General features: G+C 58.0%; 1 protein-coding gene across 2 annotated transcripts in view; it reads right to left on the bottom strand.

The window, feature by feature from the left end:
* Nucleotides 1–27,747, bottom strand: part of EXOC6B (exocyst complex component 6B) — a 171,068-nt gene that overhangs the window by 65,676 nt on the left and 77,645 nt on the right. For both annotated transcript variants that reach the window (XM_072126393.1, XM_072126392.1), the window contains exons 9-18: nucleotides 18,902–18,985; nucleotides 18,682–18,728; nucleotides 18,312–18,432; nucleotides 16,725–16,796; nucleotides 16,549–16,646; nucleotides 15,880–15,985; nucleotides 6,048–6,157; nucleotides 5,206–5,317; nucleotides 3,485–3,619; nucleotides 1,973–2,152 (exon numbers count right to left, since the gene is read on the bottom strand). In XM_072126393.1, the coding sequence (XP_071982494.1) occupies nucleotides 1,973–2,152; nucleotides 3,485–3,619; nucleotides 5,206–5,317; nucleotides 6,048–6,157; nucleotides 15,880–15,985; nucleotides 16,549–16,646; nucleotides 16,725–16,796; nucleotides 18,312–18,432; nucleotides 18,682–18,728; nucleotides 18,902–18,985 (1,065 nt within the window). The remainder of the gene's footprint in view (nucleotides 1–1,972; nucleotides 2,153–3,484; nucleotides 3,620–5,205; nucleotides 5,318–6,047; nucleotides 6,158–15,879; nucleotides 15,986–16,548; nucleotides 16,647–16,724; nucleotides 16,797–18,311; nucleotides 18,433–18,681; nucleotides 18,729–18,901; nucleotides 18,986–27,747) is intronic.

The following is a 27,747-nucleotide window of genomic DNA, read 5'->3' on the forward strand; positions in this document are numbered from 1 at the left end:
TACACAGCCAACCACAGCTATCCCCCCATATATACACCCCCGATACTACACAGCCGACCACAGCTATCCCTCCATATATACACCCCCGATACTACACAGCCGACCACAGCTATCCCTCCATATATACAACCCTGATACTACACAGCCGACCACAGCTATCCCCCCATATATACACCCCCGATACTACACAGCCGACCACAGCTATCCCTCCATATATACAACCACCGATACTACACAGCCAACCACAGCTATCCCCCCATATATACACCCCCGATACTACACAGCCAACCACAGCTATCCCCCCATATATACAGCCCCGATACTACACAGCACACCACAGCTATCCCCCCATATATACAGCCCCGATACTACACAGCTATCCCCCCATATATACACCCCCGATACTACACAGCCGACCACAGCTATCCCCCCATATATACACCCCCGATACTACACAGCCGACCACAGCTATCCCCCCATATATACACCCCCGATACTACACAGCCCACCACAGCTATCCCCCCATATATACACCCCCGATACTACACAGCTATCCCTCCATATATACACCCCCGATACTACACAGCTATCCCTCCATATATACACCCCCGATACTACACAGCCCACCACAGCTATCCCCCCATATATACACCCCCGATACTACACAGCTATCCCTCCATATATACACCCCCGATACTACACAGCCCACCACAGCTATCCCCCCATATATACACCCCCGATACTACACAGCCGACCACAGCTATCCCTCCATATATACACCCCCGATACTACACAGCCCACCACAGCTATCCCCCCATATATACAGCCCCGATACTACACAGCTATCCCTCCATATATACACCCCCGATACTACACAGCCCACCACAGCTATCCCCCCATATATACACCCCCGATACTACACAGCCGACCACAGCTATCCCCCCCATATATACACCCCCGATACTACACAGCCGACCACAGCTATCCCCCCATATATACACCCCCGATACTACACAGCCGACCACAGCTATCCCTCCATATATACACCCCCGATACTACACAGCCGACCACAGCTATCCCCCCATATATACACCCCCAATACTACACAGCCCACCACAGCTATCCCCCCATATATACATCCCCCGATACTACACAGCCCACCACAGCTATCCCCCCATATATACAGCCCCGATACTACACAGCCCACCACAGCTATCCCCCCATATATACAGCCCCGATACTACACAGCTATCCCCCCATATATACACCCCCGATACTACACAGCCGACCACAGCTATCCCCCCATATATACACCCCCGATACTACACAGCCCACCACAGCTATCCCCCCATATATACACCCCCGATACTACACAGCCCACCACAGCTATCCCCCCATATATACACCCCCGATACTACACAGCCGACCACAGCTATCCCTCCATATATACACCCCCAATACTACACAGCCGACCACAGCTATCCCCCCATATATACACCCCCGATACTACACAGCCGACCACAGCTATCCCCCCATATATACACCCCTGATACTACACAGCCGACCACAGCTATCCCCCCCATATATACACCCCCGATACTACACAGCCGACCACAGCTATCCCCCCCATATATACACCCCCGATACTACACAGCCGACCACAGCTATCCCTCCATATATACACCCCCGATACTACACAGCCGACCACAGCTATCCCTCCATATATACACCCCCGATACTACACAGCCGAAAAAGCTACAGCTGAATGTGGAGGAACTTCCTTTCTCAGGATCCAGAACGTCCTGACCTCAGAGTCACCTCTATAGGAGGATGCGGGGGCATAGCCCTCCCCATACAGAGTAGTATTCAGCCCCTATGGTAGAATATAATGTGTGTATCTAGGGGGTCTCATGAATAGCTGCCCCCCCCCCCCCCCCGCTATGTACAGGGATAGCCCCTCAGCGCTACTTACGGGAAGGTGCGTGAACACGGCAAAGGTGCTGTTGAGGAAGGCCACCAGGTCCATGAGGAAGTCGCTGGCCTGCTCCGCACACTCCGCCGCCATCCAGTCATAGTCGGCCAGCTGCAGGAACTGGTCAATCTTCTGGTTCAGGTTGGTGTAGATCTCCTCCTCCGCAGCCTGCCGGGCATCCTGCAGGGGGCACACAAGAGGCTGAAGAGACCAGACGGGCATCCATATATACCCTGTACACATTGTACAATACACTGCCGGCTTCTACCCCCCCCTCTAGAGGGATACCAGGATACTACAGACAGCGCCCGCTCCTGCCTGCTACCGGGATACTACAGACAGCGTCCGCCCCTGCCTGCTACCGGGATACTACAGACAGCGCCCGCACCTGCCTGCTACCGGGATACTACAGACAGCGCCCGCTCCTGCCTGCTACTGGGATACTACAGACAGCGTCCGCTCCTGCCTGCTACCAGGATACTACAGACAGCGCCCGCTCCTGCCTGCTACCGGGATACTACAGACAGCGTCCGCCCCTGCCTGCTACCGGGATACTACAGACAGCGCCCGCACCTGCCTGCTACCGGGATACTACAGACAGCGCCCGCTCCTGCCTGCTACTGGGATACTACAGACAGCGTCCGCTCCTGCCTGCTACCAGGATACTACAGACAGCGTCCACTCCTGCCTGCTACCAGGATACTACAGACAGCGCCCGCCCCTGCCTGCTACTGGGATACTACAGACAGCGTCCGCTCCTGCCTGCTACCACGATACTACAGACAGCGTCCGCTCCTACCTGCTACCAGGATACTACAGACCGCGTCCACTCCTGCCTGCTACCAGGATACTACAGACCGCGTCCACTCCTGCCTGCTACCAGGATACTACAGACAGCGCCCGCTCCTGCCTGCTACCGGGATACTACAGACAGCGTCCACTCCTGCCTGCTACCAGGATACTACAGACCGCGTCCACTCCTGCCTGCTACCAGGATACTACAGACAGCGTCCGCTCCTACCTGCTACCAGGATACTACAGACGGCGTCCGCTCCTGTCTGCTACCAGGATACTACAGACGGCGTCCGCTCCTGTCTGCTACCAGGATACTACAGAGATCGCCCCCTACCAGGATACTACAGACAGCGTCCGCTCCTGCCTGCTACTGGGATACTACAGAGATCGCCCCCTACCAGGAAACTACAGACAGCGCCCCCTCCTGCCCGCTACCAGGAAACTACAGACAGTGCCCGCTCCGGCGTGCAACAGAGAAACTACAGACAGTACCCGCTCCTGCCCACAACCGGGATACTACAAGGCAGCGCAGCTCCTGACCGCAACCGGGATACTACAGAAAGCCCCCGCTACTAGGATACTACAGACAGCGCCCGATCCTTCCCGCTACCAGGATACTACAGACAGCAATCCTATCCACCACTACCAGGATACTACAGACAGCATCCGCTCCTATCCACCACTACCAGGATACTACAGACAGTGCCCGCTCCTCACCTTGAATGTGGTCAAGCCGTATAACTTGGTGGTGTGGACGGTGTCGGGGAGGACATTGGTGATGTTGGTGATGAATTCCTCCAGGTACTTGCAGGAGATCTCCAGGTGACTGGTGTTGATGATGATCTGGACAAGCTGTAGGAGGACAGAGACGGCCATTATCCTGGGGCGATGAATGTGCTTCCTATATGACCCTTAGTGGCGGTCAGTGTTGTGTCATGTCGGCCTGGTGTGTAGAAGGGAGACCTTCCTTTAGTAGATTGCTTATCATATAGTGAAACCTCTGTCTGCTCACAGGAGCGCAGCTTTCATGGAGTATAATGGGGGGTAAATACAGGAGGGGGGATACAGAGGAACGGGGGGGGGGGGGGGGTTGGGGTGGTCTTCTCGGCCCTATGGACCAGTAACTGGTATAAAGATATCAAGATTGCTGATCAGGCCTACTCCCTAGTCACATCCAAAACACACATCATGTCCCACAATGTAGCACAGTGTAGCATGCTCACTGATGACTCTGAAGGATTAGATGTAGGTGAGGATGCAGCTTGGGATGTGAATGGAGTAGAGGTCTCTCCAAAGAACAGTGTGAGGCTATAAACCTGTGTAATCAGGCGCAGGATGTGAGCTGCCTCCTCCCCGTGGTGTTGTTCCGTTTCAGGGGCACAGGAGCGTCACCAACTATGCGGCAGAGATAACAGGCCCCAGACTGTGTACCCAGCGCATTTCACGCCTCACGCCGAGCGTTCATGCAGTATGTGCTCCTCTATGGCAGACCGGGGGCAGAACAAACAGCTGACGCACCTGCGGACCCCACACGTCGCCTGCTGGATGTGGAGGAGACCTAGACTGATTGCAGGGGGTAACACAGAGGGGAACATGGCTGCCACTGATGTCTGCAGGGTGTAAGACAGAGGGGACCATGGCTGCTACCGATGTCTGCAGGGTGTAACACAGAGGAGACCATGGCTGCCACCCATGTCTGCAGGGTGTAACACAGAGGGGACCATGGCTGCACCCATGTCTGCAGGGTGTAACACAGAGGGGACCATGGCTGCCACCAATGTCTGCAGGGTGTAACACAGAGGGGACCATGGCTGCCCCCAATGTCTGCAGGGTGTAACACAGAGGAAACCATGGCTGCCACCCATGTCTGCAGGGTGTAACACGGAGGAGACCATGGCTGCCCCCAATGTCTGCAGGGTGTAACACAGAGGGGACCATGGCTGCACCCATGCGCAGGGTGTAACACAGAGGAGACCATGGCTGCACCCATGCGCAGGGTGTAACACAGAGGAGACCATGATTGCACCCATGTCTGCAGGGTGTAACACAGAGGAAACCATGGCTGCCACCCATGTCTGCAGGGTGTAATACAGAGGGGACCATGGCTGCACCGATGTCTGCAGAGTGTAACACAGAGGGGACCATGGCTGCCACCCATGTCTGCAGGGTGTAACACAGAGGAGACCATGGCTGCACCCATGCGCAGGGTGTAACACAGAGGGGACCATGGCTGCACCGATGTCTGCAGAGTGTAACATAGAGGGGACCAGGGCTGCACCCATGTCTGCAGGGTGTAACACAGAGGAGACCATGGCTGCACCCATGCGCAGGGTGTAACACAGAGGGGACCATGGCTGCACCCATGCGCAGGGTGTAACACAGAGGGGACCATGATTGCACCCATGCGCAGGGTACACATTGGGATGACCCGCTCTTACCTCGGTGAGACCCACGTTCTTCCTCTTGATGATGTTCTGCAGGCAGTTGCTGAGTGTGCGGGTCAGCAGGAGGTTTGTAGATTTTCGGATCATGTCGTCCACTTCCGTAGAGCTGAAAAGACAAGGTACATGCAGCTGTAAGCTATGCTCCTATCCGGGACACCTCACATCTTACTGTAGAAGACCACGACTTGCATGTTGTTAGTAACAGCAGGACTGTGAAAAATGGATATATATTCCAGGATTGTAGCTTCTCTAAATGTATTGGGGACATGTCCTCACACAGCTGTGCTCTCTGCAGCCAGTGTTCAGTAATCATATCTTTGAGTATGTAGTTAGTAGCAGCAGGACTGTGATATATATGGATTTATATTTCAGGATTGTAGGAGCTGTTCTAGGGCTGCTCTGTAGTGGGCACCTGGTAGAGCAGAATGGAGATTAGATTGTGCACTATATAGAGCACAGCAGTGTGAGGATAATGCACAGGGCAAAGCCAGAACTGGGCACAAGATAGAGGAGATCTCACAATCCTGGTAATAGTTGTTCACTTTAAACTGTCAGCAGCAGGAAAAAGCGTTGTTATCTCCTGAGGTGAGAGATGGAGGCTCCTAAGTGCCAAAATCACAGGAAGAGGTCAGAGGTCAGTGACCTTCTCACATCTTATCTGAGGTCAAGTGAAGATTAGAGGCCTGGGCATCCCCTCCCCTATGTACAAGTATAATGGTGGCACATAGATAAGTAGAGCAGAGGTCCTGACTTGCTGCGGCACCTCAGGTCTCACAGTACAGACTGCAAGCTCTTCAGACCAGGATGCATCCCTATGTCAGTATGTCACGTCTTACCTGAGATGTAAGTCTTCAGAGAACTTCAGGCAGGCGTAGATAAACTCTTTGATCTGACAGTAGATCTTGGGGACAAATTCAGAAAAGGGGAACTTTTTGGGAAACTCTTGCTGCAAATGAGAGAGAAGAGTAATTCGGGAGGTGTTCTGATAGCGCTCTGATATGGCTGCAGCGGGGCGCATGGTGGTAGCAGGATGAATAGACACAGCGGGGCTGTAGTGGGGTGCGCTGTGGTAGCAGGATGCATGGCCATAGCTGGGCGCGGGGCTGTAGTGGGGTGGGTTGCAGTAGCAGGATGCATAACCATAGCTGGGCGCGGGGCTGTAGTGGGGTGCGCTGTGGTAGCAGGATGCATGGCCATAGCTGGGCGCGGGGCTGTAGTGGGGTGGGTTGCAGTAGCAGGATGCATAACCATAGCTGGGCGCGGGGCTGTAGTGGGGTGCGCCGTGGTAGCAGGATGCATGGCCATAGCTGGGCAGGGCTGTAGTGGGGTGGGTTGCAGTAGCAGGATGCATAGTCACAGCGGGGCTGTAGCGGGGTGGGTTGTGGTAGCAGGATGCATGGCCTCAGCAGGGCGCGGGGTTTTTGGCGGGGTGGGTTGTGGTAGCAGGATGCATATCCACAGCAGGGCGCGGGGCTGTAGTGGGGTGGGTACCAGTAGCAGGATGCATGGCCTCAGCGGGGTGCGGGGCTGTAGCGGGAGCAGGATGCATGGCCTCAGCGGGGTGCGGGCTCTAGTGGGGTGGGTTGCAGTAGCAGGATGCATGGCCACAGCTGGGCGCAGGGCTGCAGTGAGGTGGGTTGCGGTAGTAGGATGCATAGCCTCAGCGGGGTGCGGGGCTGTAGTGGGAGCAGGATGCATGGCCTCAGTGGGGTGCGGGGCTGTAGTGGGGTGGGTACCAGTAGTAGGATGTATGGTATCTGCGGGGTGCGGGGCTGTAGTGGGGTGGGTTGCAGTAGCAGGATGCATAACCACAGCTGGGCGCGGGGCTGTAGTGGGGTGCGCTGTGGTAGCAGGATGCATGGCCATAGCTGGGCGCGGGGCTGTAGTGGGGTGGGTTGCAGTAGCAGGATGCATAACCATAGCTGGGCGCGGGGCTGTAGTGGGGTGCGCCGTGGTAGCAGGATGCATGGCCATAGCTGGGCGCGGGGCTGTAGCGGGGTGGGTTGTGGTAGCAGGATGCATAACCATAGCTGGGCGCGGGGCTGTAGTGGGGTGCGCCGTGGTAGCAGGATGCATGGCCATAGCTGGGCAGGGCTGTAGTGGGGTGGGTTGCAGTAGCAGGATGCATAGTCACAGCGGGGCTGTAGCGGGGTGGGTTGTGGTAGCAGGATGCATGGCCTCAGCAGGGCGCGGGGCTGTAGCGGGGTGGGTTGTGGTAGCAGGATGCATATCCACAGCTGGGCGCGGGGCTGTAGTGGGGTGGGTACCAGTAGTAGGATGCATGGCCTCAGCGGGGTGCGGGGCTGTAGCGGGAGCAGGATGCATGGCCTCAGCGGGGTGCGGGGCTCTAGTGGGGTGGGTTGCAGTAGTAGGATGCATATCCACAGCTGGGCGCAGGGCTGTAGTGGGGTGGGTACCAGTAGCAGGATGCATGGCCTCAGCAGGGTGCGGGGCTGTAGCGGGAGCAGGATGCATGGCCTCAGCGGGGTGCGGGGCTCTAGTGGGGTGGGTTGCAGTAGTAGGATGCATATCCACAGCTGGGCGCAGGGCTGTAGTGGGGTGGGTACCAGTAGCAGGATGCATATCCACAGCAGGGCGCGGGGCTGTAGTGGGGTGGGTACCAGTAGCAGGATGCATGGCCTCAGCGGGGTGCGGGGCTGTAGCGGGAGCAGGATGCATGGCCTCAGCGGGGTGCGGGGCTGTAGCGGGAGCAGGATGCATGGTCTCAGTGCAGTGCGGGGCTCTAGTGGGGTGGGTTGCAGTAGCAGGATGCATGGCCACAGCTGGGCGCAGGGCTGCAGTGAGGTGGGTTGCGGTAGTAGGATGCATATCCACAGCTGGGCGCAGGGCTGTAGTGGGGTGGGTTGTGGTAGCAGGATGCATAGCCTCAGCAGGGCGCGGGGCTGTAGTGGGGTGGGTTGTGGTAGCAGGATGCATATCCACAGCAGGGCGCGGGGCTGTAGTGGGGTGGGTACCAGTAGTAGGATGCATGGCCTCAGCGGGGTGCGGGGCTGTAGCGGGAGCAGGATGCATGGCCTCAGCAGGGCGCGGGGCTCTAGTGGGGTGGGTTGCAGTAGCAGGATGCATGGCCACAGCTGGGCGCAGGGCTGTAGTGGGGTGGGTTGTGGTAGCAGGATGCATAGCCTCAGCAGGGCGCGGGGCTGTAGTGGGGTGGGTTGTGGTAGCAGGATGCATATCCACAGCAGGGCGCGGGGCTGTAGTGGGGTGGGTTGTGGTAGCAGGATGCATAGCCTCAGCGGGGTGCGGGGCTGTAGTGGGAGCAGGATGCATGGCCTCAGTGGGGTGCGGGGCTGTAGTGGGGTGGGTACCAGTAGTAGGATGTATGGTATCTGCGGGGTGCGGGGCTGTAGTGGGGTGGGTTGCAGTAGCAGGATGCATAACCACAGCTGGGCGCGGGGCTGTAGTGGGGTGCGCCGTGGTAGCAGGATGCATGGCCATAGCTGGGCAGGGCTGTAGTGGGGTGGGTTGCGGTAGTACGATGCATAACCACAGCTGGGCACGGGGCTGTAGTGGGGTGGGTTGCAGTAGCAGGATGCATAGTCACAGCGGGGCTGTAGCGCGGTGGGTTGTGGTAGCAGGATGCATGGCCTCAGCAGGGCGCGGGGCTGTAGCGGGGTGGGTTGTGGTAGCAGGATGCATATCCACAGCTGGGCGCAGGGCTGTAGTGGGGTGGGTACCAGTAGCAGGATGCATGGCCTCAGCAGGGTGCGGGGCTGTAGCGGGAGCAGGATGCATGGCCTCAGCGGGGTGCGGGGCTCTAGTGGGGTGGGTTGCAGTAGTAGGATGCATATCCACAGCTGGGCGCAGGGCTGTAGTGGGGTGGGTACCAGTAGCAGGATGCATGGCCTCAGCGGGGTGCGGGGCTGTAGTGGGAGCAGGATGCATGGCCTCAGTGGGGTGCGGGGCTGTAGTGGGGTGGGTACCAGTAGTAGGATGCATGGTATCAGCGGGGTGCGGGGCTGTAGTGGGGTGGGTACCAGTAGTAGGATGCATGGTATCAGTGGGGTGCGGAGCTGTAGTGGGGTGGGTACCAGTAGTAGGATGCATGGCCTCAGCTGGGTGCGGGGCTATAGTGGGGTGGGTGCCAGTAGCAAGATGCATAACCACAGCTGGGCGCGGGGCTGTAGTGGGAGCAGGATGCATGGCCTCAGCGGGGTGTGGGGCTGTAGTGGGGTGGGTACCAGTAGTAGGATGCATGGCCTCAGCGGGGTGCGGGGCTGTAGTGGGGTGGGTGCCAGTGTTCTGATAGCGCTCTGATATGGCGGCAGCAGGTCGCATGGTGGTAGCAGGATGCATAGTCACAGCGGGGCTGTAGCGGGGTGGGTTGTGGTAGTAGGATGCATGGCCTCAGCAGGGCGCGGGGCTGTAGCGGGGTGGGTTGTGGTAGCAGGATGCATATCCACAGCTGGGCGCGGGGCTGTAGTGGGGTGGGTTGTGGTAGCAGGATGCATATCCACAGCAGGGCGCGGGGCTGTAGTGGGGTGGGTTGTGGTAGCAGGATGCATATCCACAGCTGGGCGCGGGGCTGTAGTGGGGTGGGTACCAGTAGCAGGATGCATAGTCACAGCGGGGCTGTAGCGGGGTGGGTTGTGGTAGCAGGATGCATGGCCTCAGCAGGGCGCGGGGCTGTAGCGGGGTGGGTTGTGGTAGCAGGATGCATATCCACAGCTGGGCGCGGGGCTGTAGTGGGGTGGGTTGTGGTAGCAGGATGCATAACCACAGCTGGGCGCGGGGCTGTAGTGGGGTGGGTACCAGTAGCAGGATGCATGGCCTCAGCAGGATGCGGGGCTGTAGCAGGAGCAGGATGCATGGCCTCAGCAGGGCGCGGGGCTGTAGTGGGGTGGGTACCAGTAGCAGGATGCATGGCCTCAGCAGGGTGCGGGGCTGTAGCGGGAGCAGGATGCATGGCCTCAGCAGGGTGCAGGGCTGCAGTGAGGTGGGTTGCGGTAGTAGGATGCATATCCACAGCTGGGCGCAGGGCTGTAGTGGGGTGGGTTGTGGTAGCAGGATGCATAACCACAGCTGGGCGCGGGGCTGTAGTGGGGTGGGTACCAGTAGTAGGATGCATATCCACAGCAGGGCGCGGGGCTGTAGTGGGGTGGGTTGTGGTAGCAGGATGCATAACCACAGCTGGGCGCGGGGCTGTAGTGGGGTGGGTACCAGTAGCAGGATGCATGGCCTCAGCAGGGCGCGGGGCTGCAGTGAGGTGGGTTGCGGTAGTAGGATGCATAGTCACAGTGGGGCTGTAGTGGGGTGGGTTGTGGTAGCAGGATGCATAGCCTCAGTGGGGTGCGGGGCTGTAGTGGGGTGGGTACCAGTAGTAGGATGCATGGCCTCAGTGGGTTGCGGGGCTGTAGTGGGGTGGGTACCAGTAGTAGGATGCATGGTATCAGCGGGGTGCGGGGCTGTAGTGGGGTGGGTACCAGTAGTAGGATGCACGGCCTCAGCGGGGTGCAGGGCTGTAGTGGGGTGGGTGCCAGTAGCAAGATGCATAACCACAGCTGGGCGCGGGGCTGTAGTGGGAGCAGGATGCATGGCCTCAGCGGGGTGCGGGGCTGTAGTGGGGTGGGTGCCAGTAGCAGGATGCATGGCCTCAGCGGGGTGCGGGGCTGTAGTGGGAGCAGGGTGCATGGCCTCAGCGGGGTGCGGGGCTGTAGCGGGAGCAGGATGCATGGCCTCAGCAGGGTGCGGGGCTGTAGTGGGATGCATGGCCTCAGTGGGGTGCGGGGCTGTAGTGGGGTGGGTACCAGTAGTAGGATGCATGGCCTCAGCGGGGTGCAGGGCTGTAGCGGGAGCAGGATGCATGGCCTCAGCCGGGTGCGGGGCTGTAGTGGGATGCATGGCCTCAGCGGGGTGCGGGGCTTTAGTGGTGTGGGTACCAGTAGTAGGATGCATGGCCTCAGGGGGTGCGGGGCTGTAGCGGGAGCAGGATGCATGGCCTCAGCGGGGTGCGGGGCTGTAGCGGGAGCAGGATGCATGGCCTCAGCGGGGTGCGGGGCTGTAGCGGGAGCAGGATGCATGGCCTCAGCAGGGTGCGGGGCTGTAGTGGGATGCATGGCCTCAGTGGGGTGCGGGGCTGTAGTGGGGTGGGTACCAGTAGTAGGATGCATGGCCTCAGCGGGGTGCAGGGCTGTAGCGGGAGCAGGATGCATGGCCTCAGCCGGGTGCGGGGCTGTAGTGGGGTGGGTACCAGTAGTAGGATGCATGGCCTCAGCGGGGTGCAGGGCTGTAGCGGGAGCAGGATGCATGGCCTCAGCCGGGTGCGGGGCTGTAGTGGGATGCATGGCCTCAGCGGGGTGCAGGGCTGTAGTGGTGTGGGTACCAGTAGTAGGATGCATGGCCTCAGTGGGGTGCGGGGCTGTAGCGGGAGCAGGATGCATGGCCTCAGCGGGGTGCGGGGCTGTAGCGGGAGCAGGATGCATGGCCTCAGCCGGGTGCGGGGCTGTAGTGGGATGCATGGCCTCAGCGGGGTGCGGGGCTGTAGTGGTGTGGGTACCAGTAGTAGGATGCATGGCCTCAGTGGGGTGCGGGGCTGTAGCGGGAGCAGGATGCATGGCCTCAGCGGGGTGCGGGGCTGTAGCGGGAGCAGGATGCATGGTCTCAGTGCAGTGCAGGGCTGTAGTGGGGTGGGTACCAGTAGTAGGATGCATGGCCTCAGCGGGGTGCGGGGCTGTAGCGGGAGCAGGATGCATGGCCTCAGCAGGGTGCGGGGCTGTAGCGGGAGCAGGATGCATGGCCTCAGCGGGGTGCGGGGCTGTAGTGGTGTGGGTACCAGTAGTAGGATGCATGGCCTCAGGGGGTGCGGGGCTGTAGCGGGAGCAGGATGCATGGCCTCAGCGGGGTGCGGGGCTGTAGCGGGAGCAGGATGCATGGCCTCAGCGGGGTGCGGGGCTGTAGCGGGAGCAGGATGCATGGCCTCAGCAGGGTGCGGGGCTGTAGTGGGATGCATGGCCTCAGTGGGGTGCGGGGCTGTAGTGGGGTGGGTACCAGTAGTAGGATGCATGGCCTCAGCGGGGTGCAGGGCTGTAGCGGGAGCAGGATGCATGGCCTCAGCCGGGTGCGGGGCTGTAGTGGGGTGGGTACCAGTAGTAGGATGCATGGCCTCAGCGGGGTGCAGGGCTGTAGCGGGAGCAGGATGCATGGCCTCAGCCGGGTGCGGGGCTGTAGTGGGATGCATGGCCTCAGCGGGGTGCGGGGCTGTAGTGGTGTGGGTACCAGTAGTAGGATGCATGGCCTCAGTGGGGTGCGGGGCTGTAGCGGGAGCAGGATGCATGGCCTCAGCGGGGTGCGGGGCTGTAGCGGGAGCAGGATGCATGGCCTCAGCCGGGTGCGGGGCTGTAGTGGGATGCATGGCCTCAGCGGGGTGCGGGGCTGTAGTGGTGTGGGTACCAGTAGTAGGATGCATGGCCTCAGTGGGGTGCGGGGCTGTAGCGGGAGCAGGATGCATGGCCTCAGCGGGGTGCGGGGCTGTAGCGGGAGCAGGATGCATGGTCTCAGTGCAGTGCAGGGCTGTAGTGGGGTGGGTACCAGTAGTAGGATGCATGGCCTCAGCGGGGTGCGGGGCTGTAGCGGGAGCAGGATGCATGGCCTCAGCGGGGTGCGGGGCTGTAGCGGGAGCAGGATGCATGGCCTCAGCGGGGTGCAGGGCTGTAGCGGGAGCAGGATGCATGGCCTCAGCAGGGTGCGGGGCTGTAGCGGGAGCAGGACGCATGGCCTCAGCAGGGTGCGGGGCTGTAGCGGGAGCAGGATGCATGGTCTCAGTGCAGTGCAGGGCTGTAGTGGGGTGGGTACCAGTAGTAGGATGCATGGCCTCAGCGGGGTGCGGGGCTGTAGCGGGAGCAGGATGCATGGCCTCAGTGGGGTGCGGGGCTGTAGCGGGAGCAGGATGCATGGCCTCAGCGGGGTGCGGAGCTGTAGCGGGAGCAGGATGCATGGCCTCAGCGGGGTGCGGGGCTGTAGCGGGAGCAGGATGCATGGCCTCAGCAGGGTGCGGGGCTGTAGCGGGAGCAGGACGCATGGCCTCAGGGGGGTGCGGGGCTGTAGCGGGAGCAGGATGCATGGCCTCAGCGGGGTGCGGGGCTGTAGCGGGAGCAGGACGCATGGCCTCAGCGGGGTGCGGGGCTGTAGCGGGAGCAGGATGCATGGCCTCAGCGGGGTGCGGGGCTGTAGCGGGAGCAGGATGCATGGCCTCAGCAGGGTGCGGGGCTGTAGCGGGAGCAGGACGCATGGCCTCAGCAGGGTGCGGGGCTGTAGCGGGAGCAGGACGCATGGCCTCAGGGGGGTGCGGGGCTGTAGCGGGAGCAGGATGCATGGCCTCAGCGGGGTGCGGGGCTGTAGCGGGAGCAGGATGCATGGCCTCAGCAGGGTGCGGGGCTGTAGCGGGAGCAGGACGCATGGCCTCAGCGGGGTGCGGGGCTGTAGCGGGAGCAGGATGCATGGCCTCAGCGGGGTGCGGGGCTGTAGCGGGAGCAGGATGCATGGCCTCAGCGGGGTGCGGGGCTGTAGCGGGAGCAGGATGCATGGCCTCAGCGGGGTGCAGGGCTGTAGCGGGAGCAGGATGCATGGCCTCAGCCGGGTGCGGGGCTGTAGTGGGATGCATGGCCTCAGCGGGGTGCGGGGCTGTAGTGGTGTGGGTACCAGTAGTAGGATGCATGGCCTCAGTGGGGTGCGGGGCTGTAGCGGGAGCAGGATGCATGGCCTCAGCGGGGTGCGGGGCTGTAGCGGGAGCAGGATGCATGGCCTCAGCCGGGTGCGGGGCTGTAGTGGGATGCATGGCCTCAGCGGGGTGCGGGGCTGTAGTGGGGTGGGTACCAGTAGCAGGATGCATGGCCTCAGTGGGGTGCGGGGCTGTAGCGGGAGCAGGATGCATGGCCTCAGCGGGGTGCGGGGCTGTAGCGGGAGCAGGATGCATGGTCTCAGTGCAGTGCAGGGCTGTAGTGGGGTGGGTACCAGTAGTAGGATGCATGGCCTCAGCGGGGTGCGGGGCTGTAGCGGGAGCAGGATGCATGGCCTCAGCGGGGTGCGGGGCTGTAGCGGGAGCAGGATGCATGGCCTCAGCGGGGTGCAGGGCTGTAGCGGGAGCAGGATGCATGGCCTCAGCAGGGTGCGGGGCTGTAGCGGGAGCAGGACGCATGGCCTCAGCAGGGTGCGGGGCTGTAGCGGGAGCAGGATGCATGGTCTCAGTGCAGTGCAGGGCTGTAGTGGGGTGGGTACCAGTAGTAGGATGCATGGCCTCAGCGGGGTGCGGGGCTGTAGCGGGAGCAGGATGCATGGCCTCAGTGGGGTGCGGGGCTGTAGCGGGAGCAGGATGCATGGCCTCAGCGGGGTGCGGGGCTGTAGCGGGAGCAGGATGCATGGCCTCAGCGGGGTGCGGGGCTGTAGCGGGAGCAGGATGCATGGCCTCAGCAGGGTGCGGGGCTGTAGCGGGAGCAGGACGCATGGCCTCAGGGGGGTGCGGGGCTGTAGCGGGAGCAGGATGCATGGCCTCAGCGGGGTGCGGGGCTGTAGCGGGAGCAGGATGCATGGCCTCAGCAGGGTGCGGGGCTGTAGCGGGAGCAGGACGCATGGCCTCAGCGGGGTGCGGGGCTGTAGCGGGAGCAGGATGCATGGCCTCAGCGGGGTGCGGGGCTGTAGCGGGAGCAGGATGCATGGCCTCAGCAGGGTGCGGGGCTGTAGCGGGAGCAGGACGCATGGCCTCAGGGGGGTGCGGGGCTGTAGCGGGAGCAGGATGCATGGCCTCAGCGGGGTGCGGGGCTGTAGCGGGAGCAGGATGCATGGCCTCAGCAGGGTGCGGGGCTGTAGCGGGAGCAGGACGCATGGCCTCAGCGGGGTGCGGGGCTGTAGCGGGAGCAGGATGCATGGCCTCAGCGGGGTGCGGGGCTGTAGCGGGAGCAGGATGCATGGCCTCAGCAGGGTGCGGGGCTGTAGCGGGAGCAGGACGCATGGCCTCAGGGGGGTGCGGGGCTGTAGCGGGAGCAGGATGCATGGCCTCAGCGGGGTGCGGGGCTGTAGCGGGAGCAGGACGCATGGCCTCAGCAGGGTGCGGGGCTGTAGCGGGAGCAGGACGCATGGCCTCAGCGGGGTGCGGGGCTGTAGCGGGAGCAGGATGCATGGCCTCAGCGGGGTGCGGGGCTGTAGCGGGAGCAGGATGCATGGCCTCAGCAGGGTGCAGGGCTGTAGCGGGAGCAGGACGCATGGCCTCAGGGGGGTGCGGGGCTGTAGCGGGAGCAGGATGCATGGCCTCAGCGGGGTGCGGGGCTGTAGCGGGAGCAGGATGCATGGCCTCAGCAGGGTGCGGGGCTGTAGCGGGAGCAGGACGCATGGCCTCAGCGGGGTGCGGGGCTGTAGCGGGAGCAGGATGCATGGCCTCAGCGGGGTGCGGGGCTGTAGCGGGAGCAGGATGCATGGCCTCAGCGGGGTGCGGGGCTGTAGCGGGAGCAGGATGCATGGCCTCAGCGGGGTGCGGGGCTGTAGCGGGAGCAGGATGCATGGCCTCAGCGGGGTGCGGGGCTGTAGCGGGAGCAGGATGCATGGCCTCAGCGGGGTGCAGGGCTGTAGCGGGAGCAGGATGCATGGCCTCAGCGGGGTGCAGGGCTGTAGTGGGAGCAGGATGCATGGCCTCAGCGGTGTACGGGTCGCTGGATATACCTTCTCTAGCTCTGGGTCTTGGAAAGGGAATTGGCTGATGATCTTCTTGTACGCCGTCTCATCACTCACAGGGATCGGGCTGTAATTATCTGCATCCAGGATACTCCTGCATATAATAAAAACTGTTATGATAAACAATCACTTAATAGGTACAAGGAGTGCGGAATCCAAGAGTTAGTCGCAGCTCTGAGACCAACACCAAACCTTCCATAAATCATGGGACTGCTGTGTGAACATGAGGTATAACACTATTTCTGGCCATTATAGGACTAGTAGTTCTCCCCTATTCAGGCTCGGTCTCTCGGAGTTGTCTCAGAGCTGGAGGAGGGAGACCAGCTGCTCGGACGTCTCCTGTACACTGCACATAGTAAGCAGCGGAGATTGCAGAGAGTGCCGGAGTTATAGAGGAGGATTCACCAGCACAGATGTGAATACAGCACATGGGGCGAGATAGAAACCTCACATTAGCTGCAGTAGCCTCCTATGACTGTTCCTAACTTCCATTTTATCCCACTTCTAATTATTATCTCGACAGATGTAGCAGAGGTGTTAGCGTGAATGAGCAGGTTACAAAGTTACAAGTATCCTTTTTTTTTTCTTTTTTCAAAGTTTCCAGAAGTTTCTGCCCACTTAGAGCTTGGCGTGCAGTGATGTCACATGATGCGTTACCTGAAGACCCCGGCCCACTTCTTCAGTAAGATCTCGCTGTACTGGTCTCTAACCTCCAGCAACATGTCAAAGAGCTGCTGGACTGGGAAGCCATAGCCCTGGATGTAATAAGGAGGAGATCATCAGGACTGGAGGAACAGCAGAGGAGAGCAAGGACTCGGGGGTCAGGGTCCTACCTGTAATGTGTCTGCAAAATGCACTATGAGGTTCTTGAGATCCAGCACCAGGTTTGGATCGGAGCAGTACGACTGCGGGAGGAAGAAAAACACAGATTTGTATTTAGCAAACGGACTGTGTCATGTGAATGAATGGAAGCCAATGGAAGTGTCCTCTAATATCCAGAGCTATTGGGGATGACAATCCAAGGATGGGAGGACAGTGGAAGCACCACCCGAGGTCTACAGCCAATGGGAGGGGGACATACAGGTGTCCAGGTATAAGAAGAGCCATCTTAAGGTATAGAAATCATGGGGGATGCCTAGCGGCCGATGGGAGGGGCCGCTGTAAAGGCCTGGAGGCCGATGGGAGGGGCCGCTGTAAAGGCCTGGAGGCCGATGGGAGGGGCCGCTGTAAAGGTCTAGCGGCCGATGGGAGGGGCCGCTGTAAAGGCCTAGCGGCCGTTGGGAGGGGCCGCTGTAAAGGTCTAGCGGCCGATGGGAGGGGGCACTGTAAAGGCCTAGCGGCCGATGGGAGGGGCCACTGTAAAGGTCTAGCGGGCGATGGGAGGGGCCGCTGTAAAGGCCTGGCGGGCGATGGAAGGGGCCGCTGTAAAGGTCTAGCGGCCGATGGGAGGGGCCGCTGTAAAGGCCTGGCGGGCGATGGAAGGGGCCGCTGTAACGGTCTAGCGGCCGATGGGAGGGGCCGCTGTAAAGGCCTAGCGGCCGATGGGAGGGGCCGCTGTAACGGTCTAGCGGCCGATGGGAGGGGCCGCTGTAAAGGTCTAGCGGCCGATGGGAGGGGCCGCTGTAAAGGCCTGGCGGGCGATGGGAAGGGGCCGCTGTAAAGGCCTAGAGGTCAAGGGAAGGGGCAGCTGTAAAGGCCTAGAAGTCAAGGGAAGGGGCCGCTGTAAAGGCCTAGAAGTCAAGGGAAGGGGCCGCTGTAAAGGCCTAGAGGCCGATGGGAGGGGCCGCTGTAAAGGCCTAGAGGTCAAGGGAAGGGGCCGCTGTAAAGGCCTAGAGGCCAACAAGAGGGGCCGCTGTAAAGGCCTAGAAGTCAAGGGAAGGGGCCGCTGTAAAGGCCTAGAGGTCAAGGTAAGGGGCCGCTGTAAAGGCCTAGAGGTCAAGGGAAGGGGCCGCTGTAAAGGCCTAGAGGTCAAGGGAAAGGGCCGCAGTAAAGGCCTAGAGGTCAAGGGAAGGGGCCGCTGTAAAGGCCTAGAGGTCAAGGGAAGGGGCCGCTGTAAAGGCCTAGAGGTCAACAGGAGGGGCCGCTGTAAAGGCCTGGAAGTCAAGGGAAGGGGCCGCTGTAAAGGCCTAGAGGTCAAGGGAAGGGGCCGCTGTAAAGGCCTAGAGGTCAACAGGAGGGGCCGCTGTAAAGGCCTAGAGGTCAACAGGAGGGGCCGCTGTAAAGGCCTGGAAGTCAAGGGAAGGGGCCGCTGTAAAGGCCTAGAGGTCAAGGGAAGGGGCCGCTGTAAAGGCCTAGAGGTCAAGGGAAGGGGCCACTATAGGGTGTCTATAAATACCCCCACCCCCTTTCACCCATTAACCACATTTATCAAGAATGAACCAGAACACTTTAGGAAGACACTGAACACAAATACTAATTACCGAATGTGTCCGGAGAGCGGCCATCGTCTTTGACAACGCTAAATCCCATAACTCATCCACATAGGCGCGATTGACCAGGCCGCCGGTCGTGTGCAGGATGTGATCCTCCACCACGAAGAACCTGCAACATCCAGACAGAAAAAGCTGCAAATCATGTATGGGCCATAAGCATCTGAAGGTGGATGGGGAGTCAGGACAGGGTCTGATGCAGATCACCGCTGCCTGCCCTGACACACTGCGACAGATACAACTTATTTGTGTCCTGACACACTGCGACAGATACAACTTATTTGTGTCCTGACTTCACCTCTGAGGCCGGATACAATGCAGCAAGCTGCGGCTCCAGTGACAACCTACAGAAGACACTTACCCCACTATCTGATGGAAGTATTTCCTATATCCGTCCAGAGTTTCATGCTGCAATAGAGAAGTATACAGCGGGTGAGTAGCAGCGTATAGCACAGTGTGACCAGGGGACGCACACAAGGCGGTTACATTATATTCTTCTCTATATATGAGAGATGAACCCATCCACAGCACGGACCAACCAGGACACCAGGACCAGGGTGCAGGGGGTGAGTGTCACTTACCATGTTGGAGGGAGGCTGCAACACAAGACGTGCTTGCTTTCTCCTCTGCTTCCTGTAGTAGTTCTCAAAGATCTCACGAGAGCCCTAAAACCAGAAGACATCAATGTAATTATCCTGTACTGATCCTGAGTTACATCCTGTATTATACTCCAGAGCTGCACTCACTATCTGCTGCTAGTGCAGTCACTGTGTGCATACATGACATTACTTATCCTGTACTGATCCTGAGTTACATCCTGTATTATACTCCAGAGCTGCACTCACTATTCTGCTGCTGGTGCAGTCACTGTGTACATACATGACATTACTTATCCTGTACTGATCCTGAGTTACATCCTGTATTATACTCCAGAGCTGCACTCACTATTCTGCTGCTGGTGCAGTCACTGTGTACATACATGACATTACTTATCCTGTACTGACCCTGTGTTACATCCTGTAAATCTTTTATTTTATATAAAAGTAAAAAACATAACACAAACCAAACATAATACATAATATATACAAAATATATACAATATCTTACCTGCTGGTCCAGCCCCATTCATACCTAGCAAAAATAATAACTTACAATACACCAAAATGAATAAACACCAAATACCACAACCCCCACCCAACCGATTATTACATCCTAAACCAAACCAATAACAAAACACAAGCCACACCCACAAATAAACATAAATGACCATAAATATACATAAACCCACCCCGCACCCTCTAATAACAAACCACCCCACACAGATCACATCCCACACCCATTTATTATTATTATTTTTTTTTTTTTAATATATATAATAACAAACACAGAATACACATAACACTACACTAAACTAAATCCCTCACCCGCACCCGCCCCTTCCTCCCAGACACTGGTCTAACGTCCAAAGTTTGCGTTAAGTAGTCCAGACCAGTGCCCAGGTCAGTTCATAAGTCCCACCACCATCACCCCCCTCCCAACCTCACACTATGTCCCAAACCCCACTATATACAATATATACAATATATATACAGTAATTACAACATAACATAAAGAAAACACAATACAAATAAAGTCTAAACAACATCAATCCAAACCACATAAAGCCCAGGTTCGGCCCCTGCAAGCCCAACATCACTACATGCCCAGATACAAAACAAAAATCTACTGTGCAGCATCAGCCCAACACCAGGAGCGGAGATGACAGACTAAGGGACACTAAAGGAGAACCCCCTCCAAAGGAGAGAGGCCCTCCCCGTGCCCAGCCTCTCATACTCCAGAGAGCGCACCTTCACCAGGTCACCCAGAATGTTCCTAACCACCTCATCCACCGGGAGGATTTTACGCTGCGTCGAAACTAAGCACCGTGCGTTCCACGTGTGGTACCTGACCACTAGACTGACTAGGAATAACGTGCATCGGTCCCGGCCACCCAGGCCTCTGAATGCTCCATAGGCCCACTCCGCATAGGAGAGACCGGCCAACCCGGGCCAATGGATGGAAGCGCCCACCCGGTTGTACACCTCTGTGTTAAAGGGGCACTGAAGCAGGAAGTGGTCCATGCTCTCCAGCAGGCCACCGCACTCCTCCCGGGGACAACCCCTTTCCTCAGAGCTCCTACACTTCAGATTGTCCCTCACACACAGCTTTCCATGGAAGCAGCGCCAAGTCAAGTCCCAAAACTTCAAGGGGATCCTGATGGAATTCAATAAACTCAAACCCACCCCCAGATCCCGACTTGGGCAATCCCTGAGGGCCAGGGGCTTCTGGAAATGGGTCAACAGAACCCTTTTGTCAAGGATTTTCCTCGACATGGTCCTGATCTCCCACATTCCCAGACCCCACCGGCGAATCACCTTCAGAACCGGGGTAGCGTAAGCCGGAAGATGCCCATGCGATGTGCGAAGATCCTTCACTTGCCCTCCTGTCTCCCATTCCTGGAAGAAAGGCCGAAACCATCCCCTGCAGGAGTATACCCACGGAGGAGCCCTCTCTTTCCAGAGGTTTGCTACATTGATCTTAAGAAAGGTATTCACTAGGAACACCACAGGGTTGACCATACACAACCCTCCTTGTCTCCTCGTGCGGTAAGTAACCTCCCTCTTGATAAGGTTCAGCCTATTCCCCCATAACAGCTGGAAGAACAGACTGTACACCCGAGTCCAGAGGGGTTCTGGCAACATGCACACACTGCCCAGATAAATCAGTAACGGGAGCAGGTAAGTTTTGATCAGATTAACCCTTTCTCTGAGGGTCAAAGACCAACCCTTCCACTGGTCCACCTTCTGAGCGGCGATCTTAAGCCTGCCGTCCCAGTTTTGCATGGGGTAATCCCCCTGGCCGAATTCGATGCCGAGAACTTTGGCGGAGTCCTGGGGCCCTGGAAGAGTGTCCGGGAGATCAAAGCCTGGATCCCCCTCTCCCAGCCAGAGACTCTCACACTTATCCCGGTTGATCTTGGACCCAGAAACCTCTGAGTAGCGGTCAACCTCTGACATCACCCATTGCGCCTCCCCTCCCGAGGACACGAAAACGGTGACATCATCGGCATACGCTACCACCCTTAGAGTGGCTTCCGGTGCTGCCCGATCCATCCCGACTCCCACCAACGGCCCACGATCAACCCTCCTAAGGAATGGGTCAATCGCGAACACGTATAAAAGTGGGCTCAGAGGACAACCCTGGCGAACACCAGACCCGACCTCAAAAGAGCGGCCAATCCAACCGTTCACAAGCGGGAAACTCTCTGCCCCTGCGTACAAAACTTTCAGCCAATTGACAAACTCCCCAGGCAGGCCATACCTCAGAAGGACAGACCAGAGGTACTCGTGGTTAACCCGATCAAACGCTTTTGCCTGATCCAAGGACAGCAAGTACCCCTTCCAGTTACCAGCCCGGCCCTGCTCCACTGCCTCCCGGACACAAAGCACAGCACTAAATGTACTGCGGCCTGGAACAGAGCAGTGCTGGGTCCCCGAAAGGAGCCGGGGCGCAAACTGCACCAGCCGATTAAACAGCACCTTTGCCAAAACCTTTCTGTCCGTATTGAGAAGCGCTATGGGACGCCAGTTCTCAATACGAGATCGGTCCTTACCTTTTGACAGGATGATCAGGGCAGACCTCCTCATTGACTTCGGCAGAGCGCCCGAGGAAAGACACTCATTGAATACCTCAGTCAAGAGGGGAACCAAGGCGTCCTTAAAGGTCTTATAAAACTCAGATGTTAAGCCATCCGGACCTGGCGATTTCTTGAGGGCGAGCCCTTCAATCGCCCGGCTGACTTCCTCTTCACTGATCATCTCTGTCAAAACATCAAGAGAGGGGTCTACTCCTGGCTCAGGGACAGTTTCAGCCAGGAAACCTGACATCACATCCCGATCTAGATCCTTCCTGCCCAAGAGGTGCGAGTAGAAGGATCTGACGACCTCCAGGATCCCTGATCTGGACCTTTTCAGGGATCCCGTACTGTCAACCAGTCCCGTGACAACTTTACCATTCACTGACATCTTGCAGTTTCTGTAAGGGTCGGGCGAGCGGTATTTCCCGTAATCCCTCTCAAAAACCAAAGATGCGTGTCTATCGTACTGACACCTCTTCAGCAAGGATTTCAATCTGGAGATGTCCTCACGACTACCTCCAGTCGAGACGAGATGCTCGAGTTTCCTCCTCAGGCCCTGATACAGGCGGTACCTGTCCAGGCTCCTGAGGCTCGAGAGCTGGCGGAAGAATCTCGCCACCCTTTTCTTGAGCATCTCCCACCACTCTGACTTACTGCTACAAAGGCCCAGCAATGGTACCTGGCTCTGAAGAAAGTCCTCAAAGGATTGTCTTATCTCTGCTTCTTCCAGGAGAGACGAATTGAGCTTCCAGTAGCCTCTTCCCATCCGGGGGGTCTCTGTAACATTCAGAGAAAACAAAATTAAACAGTGGTCGGAGAACTCCACCTCAACAACGGACACTGCTGAAGAAATGGCTTCCTCCTTTAAATAAAACCTGTCTATTCTAGACCTGCAGCTACCCCTATAATAGGTGAACCCCGCGTGGCCTGGGGTGTGCCGGATGTGGACATCCACCAGGCGAGCCTCACTAGCTATGCTATTAAGAGCGACGCTATCATAAGTCAGCTTGTCTCTGGAACCTCCCCTATCCTGGGACCTCGTGACAGCATTGAAGTCCCCTCCAAAGACCACCTGCCGACTTGTAAAAAGGTAGGGCTTGATCCTCATAAAGAGACACTTCCTGTCCCACTTGGACTGGGGACTATAGATATTAATTAGGCGAAGTTCTTGTCCCTTCATGAGGACATCCAGGATCAGGCACCTCCCCATTTCTAACTCAATAACTCGTCGGCATTCTACCGGTGCGGTAAAAAGGACCGCCACTCCGCTATACGGCTCGGCCGCAAGAGACCAATAGGAAGGCCCGTGTCTCCATTCCCTCTTAGCTTTAAACACGGCCGCCAAATCTGGCAGCCTGGTCTCCTGCAAAAATAAAATGTCGGCTTCAACACGGCCAAGAAAATCAAAGGCCGCAAATCTAGCCGCATCAGACTTAATGCTGGCGACATTAATGGACGCCAGCGTCAACGGAGTGGGTGCCGCCATCATGAGTGATTGAGTTAGACGGCTTTCTTTTTACCCATCTTACCACCACCCTCGGGAAATGAACACCCCCTTTTTAGACATATTGTGGTGTCCATCTCCCGCACCTCTGATGCTTCAGGGGCAGATCCAGGACCTGCCCCCTCATCCTCGTCTCCAGACTCTGGGCCAGTCTCCCCTCCTGAGGACCCTGACTCCCCAGGGAGAGACTCGGCACCCCCTGCAGGCTCCGCCACCTCTGGCCCTTCACCCTCAGCCCCTCCATCGGCAGGAGAGGCTCCATCCAGGGCCAGGAATCGATTTGAAAGTTCGACCAGCGGGGGGTCGGTTGCACCTTCCTTGGGTACCTTAGTCAGGGAGGGAGAAGATCTTACACCTCCCTTCTTTTTACCCTTTTTCTTCTTTTTGGCGCCACGCTTACGCTTTTCCTCTAGCCACGCCCTATTATCCTCGTCCATACTCTCATAATGGGAGGAGTCTGAGGACGTGGCACCTTCCTCTCTCTCGATCCTCCTGACCTCCTCATCCAGTACATCATCTCCTGGGGCCTCAGCGACAGGTGTGGTCTCCAGGAGAGCGCCAGAGGTCGTCCCAGCAGCCCGAGACTCCCCCCGCTCTCTCTCCTGTTGACGCTTCTCTAGACGCCTTAGCTGGGCAGGCGTCTTTTTCCTGTCTTTCTTCCCTGGCCCCTCCACTCCTCCGCCTCTGCTAGTCCCCTCCCCAGCAGATTCAGCCTTATGGCTTTCATCCGCTGAGGTTGAGCCCGCATTAGCGAAGGAAAGAGGACAACGACTGTACGGGTGACCGAGATCACCACACAGGTTACACCTAATCTGCCCTGTACAGGATGCAGCGAGATGGCCGACACCCCCACACAACGCACACTTCTGCACGGTGCAGTTTGCGCTGAAATGTGTGGGGTCACCGCACCTGTGACACAGCTTAGGCTGCCCCCGGTAGAAGATCAGGATCCGATCCCTCCCCAGGAAGGCTGATGAAGGGATGTGGGCGACTGAGTTACCTGAACGCCTCAACTTTACCATGAAGGTCCAGGCCCCTGACCAGATACCAAACTCGTCTCGATTTTTCTCGGGTACTCCCAGTACCTCTCCATAACGATTCATCCAGGTCATGATGTCAAAGCAAGATAGTGATTCGTTACGGGTAAGAACGGTCACTTTCTTGAGTTCGCTCTGGCGGGACACTGCTTGCACAGCAAAGTCCCGCCACTCGGGCTCGTTGTATCTCAGCTCATAGTTGGACCAGAAGAGCTCAAGCCCCTCCGGCCGAACAAAGCTGACATCAAACTCAGATGTACCATAGGGATGGATCAAGGCAAAGATGTCAGCCGCCTTGAAGTCCATCTTCAGCAGCAGCTCAACTACCCGTGCCCGAGGGGGACACACATCACTGCCACGCCACCGAAGACGGACCACATTCCTACGGTTAGCACCCGGCCCGGTTGTCGGGAGCGACCATGGTGTCTCCCTGCCTCTTTGCTCTCGGAAGGCAGACAGGCCGTGCCTCTCTATCCAAAACGACAAATCAACCTCCTGCCCCGCTACATTGATCGTCCTTTCTCCCTTCTGTAAGGCCTGCAGGAGGCGCCGTTGCAAAAAGCCGTCCCCAGAGCCCAGAGACGAGGATGATGGAACCCTACTTCCCCCAGCAGCGACACTGGCATAGCTCTTAATAGGGGCCGCCACTGGGGGAGCAACCGGACCAACCCTTGTACCCACCACATTAACACTACCCACCTGCATGTTACACTCAGCCGCGCCACTCACACCCCCAGTCACTCCATCACCCACCCCCAAAGCTGGAAAAGATTCTCCACCACTCACACCCCCAGTCACTCCATCACTCACCCCCATAACTGGTAACGGTTCTCCACCACTCACACCATTCACATTATCCACCACAACATTACTGACTCCACTCACACTGGCTGGACCAGCAACAACATCAGGGGACATGACCACCTCCGCATCTTCAGGCACAAGGGACGGGGATCCCCCCGCAGAGCATCGCCCAGAGGGGACCACAACTCTTGTCACACCTGTGCCCTCCGCATCATCGGTAGCAGATGTTATTTTACTTCTCCTAGGGCTTGGTAACATTCGCCGCTGTTCTTTAGCCGGTGTGAGGCGCCGCTGATCTCCAATTTCCGTAGAATTCACATTATCCCCAACACCAACACAGAATAACACTTTTTGTCTGGGAGGTCCGGAGCCCTCAGCCTCAGCGACCCCTCCACACTGCCGCCGCCCCATAACCAAGTGATCAGCGGCAACAGCATGAAGAGGCGCCGAGGCACCGGAAGCTGCCACCAGTGCCGGGCTATCCCCCCCTCCCAGCGGGGGACGCACCACAGCACTGGATTTTGATGTTATCGCCACTGCCGAGCCGCCCTGACTGTCCGGCCTTGCGGCCGATGCCTCCCCTGCTCCCCCACTGTTACCACAAACAGAGACGGAGCCCATCGCCACATCAGATGTCACACCTGTAATCTCCCTGCACCTTTGCACCGGGTCCACTGCAGAACTCGGGGGGGTTTGGGTAGCAGGGCTTGCACAGTGAGCTGACCCTGCGCTTTGCCCGGGGGGGTGTACAGGGAGGGGGGTAAAGATGAAACGTACCTCTTCTTGCTGCTTTGGCCTGGTCTTCTTACTCTTCCTCCGGCTGCTCCCCCCAGTGGCTTCCTCTGGGAGTTCGTCACCAAAAGAAAAGTTCTCCATGCGCACTGGGGACTCAAGCAGCCGGATCTCCGCCATGAGCGCCCCTCCCTGGCTGCCGGTGTCACTGTCCTCCCCCGAGCGAGGTGTTACTGCTGGCTGTCCTGCAGGGGGCCCACTGCACGAGGCCTGCTGATCTTCCTGCAGGCCGCCAGGTGGGAACTGCTGCTCGTTATCATCATCATCATCCTCCTCCTCCACCTGGCTTGCAGGCTGCAACCCCTTCAGCCTTTGCTCTCTGGTATCAGCCATTTCTGAAAATCTCTCATCATTTAAAAGTTTTTCTTTAAATGGACCGCTGTTATTACAAATAAAGTTCTTTCTCTTCATCAGCTTATCAATGTCAGCTTTAAGTTTGTTAATTTCACAATAAATTTCTGTTTTCCGTTTTTTTTGCGCTGTGTTCGCCCTGGCGCGGGCACATCGCAGCTCCTCCCGGAGCCTCCTGATGGTCTTTGTCGCCTCTTCGTACTCACAGAGGTGGCTCTGGACCCGGGAGGCATAGGTGGACAAAGACTCCCGGGGCCCCTGCACCGCCCAGCCTCCCCCCGCATGGTCAGCCTTACCTCTGTGAGCACTCCGCTTCATGGCTCCAGCCCCGGAAGGACCGCTCTCACCCGCACCCACATCCAGGTTCTTAGGGTGTTGCTTCACATTAGACTCAGGGGGGGTGGGAGTCACACTGCTGCGACTCCTGGTGGACCGTCTCACCCCTGAGTCCTCCATCGCGCTGGCCGGTTGCTGTCCTCTCCTGCCTCCCGCCGGCCTAGACCGGGAAGCAGGAGCCTGGGAGTCGGCTCCCTCGCTCATCCCCAGGAACCCAACTCCCTCCCTGGGAGAGGAGAGAGCAGGCCCTGGGTAGGTAGATGGATCCTCCAGGAGCTCAGGAGCACAAACACAGAGCAGCTCCACACACAGACACACCCTCCTCTAACGAGGTAACCGCCTCCAGAGCTGCTCTCACTATCTGCTGCTGGTGCAGTCACTGTGTACATACATGACATTACTTATCCTGTACTGATCCTGAGTTACATCCTGTATTATACTCCAGAGCTGCACTCACTATTCTGCTGCTGGTGCAGTCACTGTGTACATACATGACATTACTTATCCTGTACTGATCCTGAGTTACATCCTGTATTATACCCCAGAGCTGCACTCACTATTCTGCTGCTGGTGCAGTCACTGTGTACATACATGACATTACTTATCCTGTACTGATCCTGAGTTACATCCTATATTATACCCCAGAGCTGCACTCACTATTCTGCTGCTGGTGCAGTCACTGTGTACATACATGACATTACTTATCCTGTACTGATCCGGAGTTACATCCTGTATTATACTCCAGAGCTGCACTCACTATTCTGCTGCTGGTGCAGTCACTGTGTACATACATGACATTACTTATCCTGTACTGATCCTGAGTTACATCCTGTATTATACCCCAGAGCTGCACTCACTATTCTGCTGCTGGTGCAGTCACTGTGCACATACATGACATTACTTATCCTGTACTGATCCTGAGTTACA

Source organism: Engystomops pustulosus, chromosome 1 (assembly GCF_040894005.1).
Source record: "Engystomops pustulosus chromosome 1, aEngPut4.maternal, whole genome shotgun sequence".
Lineage (NCBI taxonomy): Eukaryota > Metazoa > Chordata > Amphibia > Anura > Leptodactylidae > Engystomops > Engystomops pustulosus.